Below are 13,081 nucleotides of genomic sequence, written 5' to 3' on the forward strand. Positions count from 1 at the left end.
CCTGATGTACATTCATGTAACTGGTTCACGAGAACAATATACACAAGGTCATGCCTTCAACGTAAGTGATTGTGTCATTCAAGATCACATCTGCAAGAAGCACTACTAAACCAGACAGCTTCAATGGGGCAACCATGCTGGCTCCTTCAAGATCATTTACAGATACCTCATCATAGTTAGGCATTTCCTCCATTTTCTTCTTTCAGAGGAGGTTTCCTGCTAACTGCTTAGAAAAAAGCAAAATGTTATTTAAAATAACATTTCTAGTGCAAATATTGCACATCACTTTCCCTGTACATTTTTACAGTTATTTTCAGTAATCTAACCACAAGGAATCGAATATACTGCTTTAACCTCTGCTAAGTATGGTTCTTACACTTATTGACAGCTGGTGTTGATCATCTGAACTGGAAAATTTGCAGGAAGGAAGCACCCGAGTTCAGCTCTGAGTGTTCTCCAAAGTCTCCAGGAGTGTTTTATGATACTGTTCAATGTCTTTAATCAAGTAGTTCATTACTGGCTGGCAGAAACTCTTTGTTGCTGTGAACTCACTCAGCACAAAGTTATTTTGTTCATAGTACTGCTGTTTCCTTTTCAAATTTGTAAGGTTACCGTGCAACAATCTCCTGCTGCTGTAAGTTTGGCATTCTTTTCTCTAAGCTTTTATTTCCTTAAAGGTGATAATTTTAATGGGTCTCAGGTCTTTTATTTCTCAGGATTTTTTTTTCTTCTCCATTCCCAATAATTTCAGACCACCTAAATTTTCTGTAAGCCTTCCATACACTGCTGAATTTTTACCAGAAAATTTATGTCAATATTTTTATTTTTTTTTTCCAAAGGCCATCCCCCTCTAAGTTCTGGCTCAAGCTCACCACAGTAATGCAGGCATTTCAGGATACACCCAGTATGTTCTTCCACAGGCAGATGCCCCTTTCCATCCTTAAATTGAACCTAGCAAATATCTATATAGTTTCCTTGTTCAGTACCAAAGGTATTACATGCCACTTCTTAGCAGGGATTATTTGTTCTAGTTAAATGCAACATTAAACAGATTTTTGCAACTTCCAGTTGGCTAAGGATATGTGCAGAGCTTCATCATATATGCCTGTAAAGGACACTAGAAGTCTATCCGCAGATATCTCTTAACAGTGAGTTGCTGTTGGAGTACCATACTAAGAACTGAGAAAAAAAGAGTTCTAGTTCCATCTCTATCACTGAACTTGTTGAACATTACTGAACGAATCACAGAAGTTCCCTCCATTTATTTTTCAAGATATGACACCAGAATACCAGCTATTTCATAAGAATATTGCAAGAACCAAATACCAGACATCCTTTCAGTGCTTCTGACTTCTTCTTAGACTGTTGCCTCCCAGCTCTCTCCAACTCTACCAGCATTTTGCATCCTCCCCACCTAGAGGTTAAATGCCTCAGTAACTATATGCCTATAGGCCTTCCCTGAATTGACCTCCAAAGCAGAGTACCATGCAGTGGTCAACAAGAGCAATTTCAGAATCAAAACATTAATGATAATGTAAAAGAAACAATGAGAAATGCATTTTAAAATGGCTTCAGGGAAGCAAGCTTAAAACAGTGGAGTGTGAGGGGCATGCATTTCATGACTACCTGCTTTGCAACAGGAATAAAATCTTTAAAACCACCAATGGGAGGAGACTGATGAACCAGCCACCAAGAACAACCATCTACCTACAAGTATTTTCTGTTGATTTTTTTTTTTAATTGCTTTAAATTCTAATTTGCTGTTAATTCTATGTAATTTTCTCCCCAACTCCCAATGACAACTGCAAATGACCACAGCAGAAGTGGTTGGACAGGCATGGAAAGCCTAACTCCTTTGTCTAGCTTTTCTTCATCATCAAGAACAACAGTTCCTGCTACAAGCTTTCACCTTCTCATGCCTCCCTGCATTTCTTCTGAGCAACACAAAATTTTTAAGAAACACCAATCATGATCTGCCAAAAATAGGCATCAGCTAATCTCTTTCATTACAATCTTCAGTCAATCCCCTTTAAAACACAATCAGTATTTAGTAGATCTCTTCTCAATATTACCTATGCTTCTCCTTGATGTTTTCACAGTTTATGGAAAGACTGTCATTGATTTCTCTGGGATTTTGATTAGATTTTTTTTCTCCCACAATCACTAATTCTGTTCTTCCTGACACTCCTGAAATTCCTAGCGTCATGCATCTTAAATATCACCTGTGTTTCTCCTTCCTCTATCTGCTCCTCTTCCCAAAGTTTATCACTTTTTATATCACTTTTATCACATTAATTGGTAAACTTGTCTCCAAGAAATTAACTGGCTCAAGGCACGGATCTTTCTGCTTTCTCCCAATGCTTAATCTCTGATCATATCTAGGTTTTATAATCCCTCTCTATCAAGCCTTTTATTAGCTTTTGCTTTTATTACTCCTATAATCAAGAAACACAATATGTTGGACTTTTATCTTGTGTAATAGTTGGCCATTCTAAAAATACTAGGTTTGTGGCTTTTTACATCCTCTTCATTTAATACTTTTTCAGCCACTATAACAAGTAACAAGTACTTTATGCTTATCAATTTCGTGCAGCAAGAACACATGAGGAATATGTGCCTTCCCACATTCCAAATATTTCTGCTAACACACATCACTTTGCGTTTTTCACCATGTGGGCAGGCAGGCAGGTTTCACAAGAAGCCACATGCAGAGCAGAAGTTGTAGCAATACCTGGGAAAAGTGCTTAAAAGAATAATGAGTAATTATGTGCTCAAGTTCTATTGAGCTGAAGTGGAATTCAGACCATAAAACGTTTCTTTGAAAATCTTTGCCCTTGACAAATGGAGACCTACTAGACAGAAACTTAAGCAGAATTTTTCTAATCAAGAGGTATTTCAATGTAGTCTCACTGCCATTTGAATTAAGGCACAGAGAAAAGCACCAAATATCAGGGTTGGCAGCTTCACACAGCTTGCTGCTAAAGCGTGACCCAATGACTGCAACTGATATACACAATCCCTGCCAGCCACCCATACAGCACTGCACACAGTTGTGGAATGAGTAACACAGCACCATTTGGACCTCTTGGAGCAAGTCCAGAGGAAGCCACGAAGATGATCAGGGGCTGGAGCACCCCCTGTGAGGGCAGGCTGAGAGAGTTGGGGCTGTTCAGCTGGAGAAGACTCCAGGGAGAACTTAGAGTGGCCTTCCAGTACTTAAAGGGCTACATGAAAGATGGGGAGGGACTCTTTGTCAGGGGCTGTAGGCATAGGATGAGGGGTAATGGTTTTAAACCAAAAGACGATGGATTTAGCTTATATCTAAGGAAGAAATTCTTCCCTGTGAGGGTGGTGAGGCCCTGGCACAGGTTGCCCAGAGCAGCTGTGGCTGCCCCCTCCCTGGCAGTGTTCAAGGCCAGGTTGGACGGGGCTTTGGGCAACTTGGGCTAGTGGAAGGTGTCCCTGCCCATGGCAGGGGGGTTGGGACTATGTGATCTTTAAGGTCCCTTCCAACCCAAACCATTCTATGATTCATGTGATTCTATGGTTTCCAGAGGCCCAGAGAGGACCCAGGATCACAAAGCTTAACAACATGAGGGAATGCATCTTGCACACTTAGATAATCTAGTAAATGAAAGAACCATCTCTTTGCTACTAGACTTCAGAACACTCCTCTGAGTCAAGGAAGCAGTATCTTCTGTTTCACAAACAGAGGAGATGAATCTCTGTGTAACCATGAATTAGCAAAGCCTAGAGGAAGTCTGTACCTGAGCAGGGCATTGACTCTTATGCTCCTGCCTGATCAGCAGGAAACCCGTCCTGCAGGTCATCAGTGCCTTTCAGATCCAGACCAGGAAGGAGCGGTGCTACTCTGCAAGCCAGATGACCAAGCTCCCCTGAGCTTTTCCACTTTTCCAGAAGTTGCAGAGCACACCTGCAGCCAAAACTGCAGCACTGGGATGTGGTCTGTATCAGTAGAGGTGCAGATTTGTAGTGGGGCCACGCAGATTCCAACCATTTCTGATTCAACAAAGATCTTCCCTAGCTCGTATTTTATTCCATTTCCAATACCTGTTCCCATGCAGGACTCTTGGCAGGCTCGAGGTGACTTCAAGCCAAGCCCTCACCAGCCCTACAACTGGGACATCACCTTACCGGGACTTCGGGGAGTACAGGCACAGACAGCGTTTGTTACACTACCTGGTGATACATTTGCCCAAAGTGCCAGTGGCCACATGCATTTCAAAACTGCCTTTGCTCCCAGCTGCATTTTACTTGAGGGTATTTCACTTTGAACAAAAAATTACAATCAAATTTTAAAAAATCAGGAATGACGCACAAATACAGGGTTTGTAGTACAGCAATAGAATAAGCTTTATGAAAAATAATGCTGTCTTTAAAACACAAAGACACAAAAAGAAGAAACAAGAAGGGTGAACAAACTTGGTCTCTCTAGCTGGCACCAAACAAGTAGTCAGAGCTCCTACCAATATGAAAGACAATTAGATTCCTGCAGACAAACCAGAAAGTAATGGTGATGATTGCTGATGCTGCAGACCACAGCTGGCCCGCATTAGGTTAAGTAAGCTGGATGCAGGCCAGTATCCTTGAACAAATGGTATGGCACATTCTAGGGGAATACGAGGAGAGATTACTAGTATCTTCAAGGTAACCTTTCACACATGCAATCCCAGCAAATCAGGCAATTCTCTGGCTATAATGGACGAAATCAGCAGAGGCCAGTCTCTTGGAAGTTATGCACTCTTTATACAAATAGGATTAATTTTTTTTAGAATTTATAATAACTGACTACACCTCATTTGAGCAAAGTACCATAAGTGCTTTATTGGTTTATTTCACCCCTTCCCCCCGTTCTAAAGAAAATATAATCTAACCTTCCATTATTCATTATAGCCCAGGCAGGCAGCAAGCTGAAGAACTACGCTAATTTTTAGCCATATTGTCTATTAAAAAATGTAACATGTTTCCTAAAGAGGCAGGTGCATTAATTAAGGCTGCCTCAGGATAAATGAAAATTACTAAGAGTGCTCTGCTTTCCTGAATGAGTTTTCCATAGATTATTTATAATTGAATGAAATCAATTACAGCATTTGCAATGGAAACTGTACATAAGTTCAACATTTCCAGTTTTGCAGAAGCTGAAGAGCATACCATGTGAATAGAAAAAGCTCTCTAAATTTTTATGAAGGGAGAAGAGAAGGTATCTTCTTTTCTGAAACTTTTTTCCTGTAAGTAAAACAAATATTAAATACACTGGGTATAAAATCTCATCAGCACAGCCCAAAAGGACCCCAGTGTAATTGAGAATCAGACCCTGGACTCCAAGAAGCCATCTCACAGCTGGAAATCCTGAAGCTGAGGATTGAACTCCTTTCCGTTTCTTCAGGAAAGGAATTACAGCTTAATTAGGCTCAATTTTCTAAATAATTATTATCTTCTGTAACTAATCAGTAAAGTTTTAAATCAGTATCATACTAATGCTTCCTCAAATAATGGAACATGCTCTGTCTTCAAAATATAATCTTACCCCGCTGACAACTTAAAAAGCTAGAAGACTGAGGATAACCACCCTGGCATATAGTTTTTATTTTCAATCAGAAAACATCCTTTGCTATCCTAGAGAGCAGTCCCTAAAACAACACACAATCTTCTTCTGTGCCCAGAGATTTCGCTAGTGAGAGGAACAAAGATAACTGGGGAAAAAAGAATTAATGTAGTTTTAAACACAATAGCACTTTCTGAATCAATTCTGAATGGAAGGTGGGAAATGTTTGAAGTCAGTGCTAGGGAACTGAGAAAGACCCAAATAAACTTATTTGAATAATCATTAAAGAAAATCCTCATCCTGAAAGACATTTCAGAGCAAATTCTACTTCCAAATCAGCTAAAAGCAATACACTGATTGAGTTAATCTGTAATTAATTATCTGATATTCACCTGGATTATGAATTTTATCCCAATCAGTAAGATAAGCAAGCGCATATTAATTATGAGGCTTACAAATGCAATGCAGAATTATGTTTTAGTGTTTTGTAACATGCTGCATATACTGCAGGAAATACCTGTCAGACCATTTTTGCTGCTAGTAGTCAGAAAGCTTAACTTTATTCCTAATTACTTCTTTGTAATCAGTAACAAAGCTGTGTGATAATTTAAGAGGTATCTATCTATAGTCAGATAAAATTAATATAATAATAGTGTACTTTGATTTTCATTTCCCTTCTCAGAAAAAGTCACATAAAAATAACTTCTGAGTGAAAATCAGAGCAGATCCAAGAATACTGTTCATTGTGTTCTAGGTTTAACACTGCTTTACGGGATAAATCATGACACTACCAACTAGATATTAGCACGATGAAGACCTGCTGTTCTACAAGGCACATAGGCTCCAATGTCTACTGCGCACTATGCAAGAACCTGGACAAATATTTTCTTAATTTTCCATGTTTATTCTTGGTTGTCAGACAAACTAGCAGACACAAGTGTCATTTAAGAAAAAGCAAGAAGAACCTGAGGCAATGTGAACTGAGATAATGAAAAATATCAAATGAAAATTTTATCAGATTACTAAAAGTGGTTGGGCTTTTTTTATGAGCTACATACTATACTGACTGTAAGTCTCTGTCAGGTGTTCTAAATTGAAGAGAGCTATGATACTAGGTATCTTGGAAGGTTACAAACATACAGGAATTTTTCTCCCAGTAAAATACTTCCTCGGTTTAGAATAGCTGCTGCCATAGATTCTTTCCGAAGACTCTTTGAAGTATTTTATTCTCTTGCATAATATGGTAACTAGAGTTCAGCACAGGAATTAAGGTTTTAGATCTGTGCATTTCCTTCTCATTTGTCCTCTGCAATAATATCTTTACTTTCTAGATAGGCAGAACTATACACATTTTTTAGATTAGTCTTTACCCTGCTCAAGGCCACACCGCTACATTTTTTTTTCCATTAACAGTCATGTTGAACTTCATACAGATGTAGTCAGCTGCATCATTAGTCATTTTAATAATTTCTGGTCTAGTCTTCAACACTTTGAGAGAACACCTGCCAGTCATATGCCTCTATTATTTATGACACAGTTCTACCATCCTAGTTCGTTCTTCCTTAATCTACCACTTACAAAAACAGATCCATTTTAAGTGTATTTTTATCCTTTACTTACATAAATGCTCTCAAATAATTTTGGTTTTTTTCATTATCTTTTTCCAGCTCTTGTATGACAGGTGTACACATTATAGACCCATACTGCCTTCCTGATGTCTCAGTCAACACAAAAATAAAGGGACTGTAAAATTATGGAAGTTAATTCATTTGCCTTTATTTAGAAACCCACTTTTCTAACGCCTTATTCCAATTCCTGTGGAGTGTCTCCACACGCTACAAATACTCACATGCCAGGGAAACACTGCTCCTAGAGTTACAGGAGCAGATGTTTTAGAGCATGAAAATATGTTATTGCTATCAAGTATAATATACCCCAATTTTTCTTTAGAAAATTCTGCAGACAAGCCAGAGCTATCTCCTTTACAGGGTTGCTTCTTAAATTTGGCCCCAACCTTTCCATTTCAAAGCAGACTCTACTGAGACCCATCATAATTATCTGTAACGTTTTCATAGACTGTTAAACAAAGATCCAGTTGAAGACTGAAAACTGATGCAAAGGCAACACCAACTTATTTAAATGTTTATTCATCACATAATGAAACTGATAAATGGAAGCAGTGAATAATTAGAGAGCACTTACTGTAGCAGAGAGCTGTGGTCCATTCAACTGTGCATGCAGGATGGCTTCGTTGATGGAGTTCCGGATTCCCGTCAGTGCAATTTCCAGATCATGTGAAGCAGCCATTTCATTAGTCAGATATTCCAGCGTGGAGATATACTCCCTCCATTGTGCATCCAGTTCTGACACACTGGCCAAACAGCCCCTCATTACATTTAGACAATATCCGACACAGGGTCTGATTAGCGTCAGGCCCTGGCAATGCGGGCAGTACTGCATCTTCACTAGAGCTTTGCTACATTCCTTCGTCAGAGCTGCATGTTCAGTAGTATTTATCACTTCAATGCCCAGACTGAGGGCCTGGCTGAGCATCCTACTTGCCCAAAGAGATTTTGACAGCTCTGTAACCATGTTTTTAGAATAGCGTCCAAAAGGATTTATGTCTTGCCTTGTAAGCCGTAGACACTCTGTATAGTCCTCTGATAAATCTGTAATTCCTGGGTTTATTAGCCGACTATACACCAGAGGAAAGAGACTGTCAAAGAACCGTAATACTGCACTTTCCACTGTAGTCTCTGCGCCCAGAATGTAGAGAGAGATGTCTGTAAAAAGTTCTTTAACAGGCTCTGCTGCTTCTTTTGCCATAGGTCTGTAAGCTGTCTCAAACAGGGAACTCGTGCGGTTTTCAGCAAAGCGAAGCAAAGACTCAAAGGCCTCTAAAAGAGGGGGCAGGGGAGAGAAAGAACTAGAGGTTAATAGCCAGCACCTGACATCTTAGTCACAGGACTAATATTGTCCTGAACAGGAACATCACTAATTACATGAAATTTGCAGTATGAATACACTAATACTTAATACAGCTTCCATCAGTAATATAATTAAAAAGACACCTAAATATTACATGTGCATAAAAAAGGCAACAGATAATACATACATTTTTTCTTTAAAAAAAGGTGACTGTATGCTCACTAGCTAGACCATGACCCGAACTCTAGAGGTCAACAAAGTGAGCACAGGCAGGGTCTATCTAAGACTGCTTTTGTAACTGATACTGCATTTAGGCAGTTCAACCAAATATAATTCCAAAACATCCCTGCAGCTCAATGAAAGCTTGTGAGATAACTGAATACAAACAGAAACTGAAGCTTTTGTTACAAAGTGCTGCGAGTGGGGGGCGGAGAGGCCCTTCTTGCAAAGTACAACTCGATGTAGGAAAGATGCTGTGTGAATAGAATTCTCTCCCTGTTAACATTGACTAGGCCTGGACATCAAGCCTGCTCTGAACCAAAACCAGAATGAAATAAGGTCAGGAAAACAGTATCTCCTTTAACTACACCATTTTCGAGTGGCCTAGAAAAAAATATATTTAAGGAGTGCCATGGTTAACACATTTCAAATTGCAGAAGGCAAATATTATACACCCAAAACACTGGGTGCTAGAATTCATAGACAGGGGCAAGGAAGGGATCAGTTCCCAAGATTGTTTTTAATGACACAGAAGACAGTAATCCACACCATTCCCACTGCTTTCTTTGGAAGCTCTACAACAAAAAGCCTCTGACATAAATCGTTCCTGCACTCCTCTGGATGGTGAGTAGTTCCAGTCAAGGCAGGAGACCTATCACTTTACATCTCCTGAGGACTGGCCAGATAATGGGGTTTCAGTCTAATCCTACTCTACATTCATCTGAACATCACTATGCGATTCACCACAATGTAACACAAACTGAAGTCGCTCAAAGATCAGCTCAGCAAAGGAGCGGAAACAATACAAATGTAAGTCAAGATTAGCATACACTGGCAAAGTTTTGTAGAAAAGCCTGCTCAGTGCCTTCCTCTGTTACATCTCCCTGGGCAACTAACTTGCTTGCTATGATAAGCATTACAATCCCTTCACCACAAAGTGTGATTTATCCAGACACATAATACAATATATCTCATTGTACAGGAAATCATCAGTATTTTACACACACATGCTATGTCCTGCTAGAAAATCACTTCAGCACTCCCACTGGTATTACAGCAACGAATACTCTGGAAGTGCTTATAAAACCCTAGAAATTAAGAATTCAGATACACTTCAGTTGAAAAGGAATAAAGTTCATTCTCAGGCAGGGAAACACCTTGCCAAGTTTCAGACTGAAGCAGACTTATATAGCTGACAAAAATCCTGAAAATTTGATGTATGATGGAAATATTGACACAACCTAAACTGTAATGCAGTTAGCTGTGTGCTACTACACACTATAAACACTTTTTTTTTTTTGGTCACATCAAAGAGAATTTTAATTTTTATTTCTAGAGCAAAATAACTGCCATTTTTGTTTATCATACTAAAAAGGCAATGGAAGTATTCAAAACATGAAAAGAGTGTTTTAAGTCTTCTCCTTCAACTACACATGCTCTCTTAGAGATGTTCAGCTATCATTAGAATATGGGAGCAGGGACTGTCTCCTACAATGCCAACAGAGTTTTACCCTGTTGCTTTACCTTCCACATCCATAAAGGCAGAACTACAGATATCATCCTCCTTACGTGAAAACTAAATGAAATGCATTTCTGAATGTGCAAGTACCCTTATTGTCCTGAGAAACAACAGCCCCAATGAAAGATGAGAGCAAAATCGTCAGTGACAATGTACAACTCAGGAAAACAGATTTCAGCTGCTATCTGGGATATTAGATTGTAGACTAGAAACCATGTATTATTTTATTTTCAAACCTCTTAAGTGTGAAAATTCTGCATTCAATGAAAAAAATCTGTATTATTCTGAGACAAGTATGAAATCAAATTATTAATAGTATTTATTTTTCATTGTGTAAGAGAAAAATTATGATGGTATATAGCTTCATTCCTCTTGAAAAAAGAGCTCTAACATCAAAAATAAGGTACAAAAAATATTTCTGCTGATTGTAGATGTGCTGCAAACACCCATAAGGTATCATTTGCTTCCTTATCACCACTGGTCAGACACAAAAAATGACTCATGCTTGCAGGCACTCTAGCAGTGATGTTTGAGAAGGAAATATGTAGGTCTTTTTTCATTGTTAAGGCATTAAGAGATGTTTGAGACAATCAGATTACTGGATCAGCTGGATGTTCTTAGATCTTTAATTAGAAATAACAGGTCTTCATGGAGTCGAATGATTCCAGCTTGCATTCTGGTCGTACAGAGCAGGCAACCTTAGCATCTTGTTTTAAAACAAGTGATTAATTTTTTGTCATCTTTCATAGTCTTTGGCTTCAACCCTGCCACCAGCAGCATACAATGTACTATAAATTGCAAATACATTGATTCTGAACAGAAATAAGCCATAACCAAAATCATCCAGAATTTGATGGAGATAATCCTCTATTTTTTGTCTTCCTTTTGTAATCAAATAAATAAATAAGATTTTGATTTAAGACTACAGGGAGAGCAAAACACCAGCCAGCTTTGGATTTTAAACTAATGCACTGGAAACTACTTAATGAAAGTAAGGCAACATCACCTTCCATGGGGAGAATTTTGTTCGAACTGTTTATCATACGCTCACAAAACACTTGACGCCACCACTGAGGGGTCTGTGACAGTCAAGTACAGCTGATCAAATACAGCCACCTCTGGAAACTTCACATCTGAATGCTGGTGTTTCAAAATTAGCTTCTGAAGACAAGCCCTGTTACGACAGATGCCATGCTGGTTTTGCTGCTCCACTGGCAGCACAGAGCCTGCCAGGCCAAGCAGCTAACCAGGCTGCATGCTGGGCTTCTAGCCTAGCATTCACATACACTAGAAATTCTATTCTGCTCAGTCTAACACACAGATGGAAAAACACTGCTACTAACACTACTGCAGTATCCATGCCTATTTACTGTGAGCATGGCACAGCTTGGTTTTGAGCAATAGCTTCCTTCTGATGGAAGGAAATACATCCATCCTGACACAGAGGATGTTTTACTTCTCTTAAGCCAGACAGCAAGCTATGGTTCATATATCTAATGCAATAACAATCGCAAAGGATTCCTGACTTATCTCACACCAGCTTTTGCACCACTGACTTCTTCAGCAGGATTTAATCCTGATTTAAGCCCATTGTATGACGGAAGCTGCAGAATTCAAGTGTTTCTGCTAAAGAAATCTGCTAAAGGATAATGCTACAGGGAGAAACAGATTTAGGAGGCACGTATCGGTCTGCGCAACACATTTTTCCAAACATTTCCTCTTTTTTCACCACGTGGAGGCCTGTTTGGGGAAAGAACAAGTAGATTTTAAGTAACAGTACAGAAAAAGGAAAAATGTCTAATACTGTAACTACAGCTTTAACTAAGTCCTCATATCATGTAAACACTGTATTCAATGACTGCATTCAATTCCTGCTAACTCACTTCAGCAGGAACAGCTTCTTGTGTTGTTCAGTTGCTGTCATCTCTATTTTAGTTCAGTCAGGTGCAATAGCTCCGCAAGTCGTGTCCAAGCCACCTCCTCTTGTCCTGCAGCCTTATCCTTAGGACAAGAATCAAAGATGCAAAACTGCCACACATCAATTTGCTGCTCTTTTTGCCACAAAAATCTTTCTGGGTGTGTTCCAAAGAATTTTTGATTTTTTCAGGCTCCCAGACACATGGCTACATAGCCTCCAAGGGAAGACCTCAACAGAACGATTCACCGAAGCACATAGCAAGTCTGCACACACGTGGTAGCATGAGAGCTTGCATTCAGTATTGCCTTCATCTCATAAATCCTAGATTTCTTACAGTGCACGATGGTCACCAGATGTGGTGTCAAGGAACAGACACAGATGGGAGTTTTCCAAGAAAATCTGAATCGACATATGATAGCCATTCATAGAGAAAGTTCATTTGCTTCCCTTTCTTATACCAGACTTCCACGAGCTATTGAGATCCTTACTCTGTAAGCTACTAGAGGGGTCAGATGGGGAGCATTAGGAGAGGCCAAGCAACTTCCAACTTGCTGCATTATGAATCAGTCCAAATCCATGTACTTTTATTTCCACAGGTCCAACACAGGACTGTTAGCATGGGAACCACCGTCAACTAAAGCACCAGACACCTCTGTGCACAGAGGACCATTGCTGTTGTGCTGTAGCTGAGGCTCAGAGTGGGTGCACTGTTTGAACTCCCACATCTTCAAAAAATCAAAGTCATAAAATTGAGTGCAAATCACAACACACATATGTGAAAGGGAAGTTACTGTCATTGCTGTTACGCTTCTGTGTGACTCAAAGCTGGCGCCTTACCCACAGACTGACAAGGTAAAACCACCCTGCTGATGCAACAGCTCTCCACTACACTAATAATTGCTTACACTCTGCAATAATGGAATACCCGATG

The 13,081-nt window shown here is 39.5% G+C and overlaps 1 protein-coding gene across 2 annotated transcripts in view; it reads right to left on the bottom strand.

The window, feature by feature from the left end:
• LOC141963363 (glypican-5-like) overlaps positions 1-13,081 on the bottom strand; it is a 388,391-nt gene that overhangs the window by 291,764 nt on the left and 83,546 nt on the right. For both annotated transcript variants that reach the window (XM_074912617.1, XM_074912616.1), the window contains exon 3: positions 7,769-8,463. In XM_074912617.1, the coding sequence (XP_074768718.1) occupies positions 7,769-8,463 (695 nt within the window). The remainder of the gene's footprint in view (positions 1-7,768; positions 8,464-13,081) is intronic.

Source organism: Athene noctua, chromosome 8, assembly GCF_965140245.1.
Source record: "Athene noctua chromosome 8, bAthNoc1.hap1.1, whole genome shotgun sequence".
Lineage (NCBI taxonomy): Eukaryota > Metazoa > Chordata > Aves > Strigiformes > Strigidae > Athene > Athene noctua.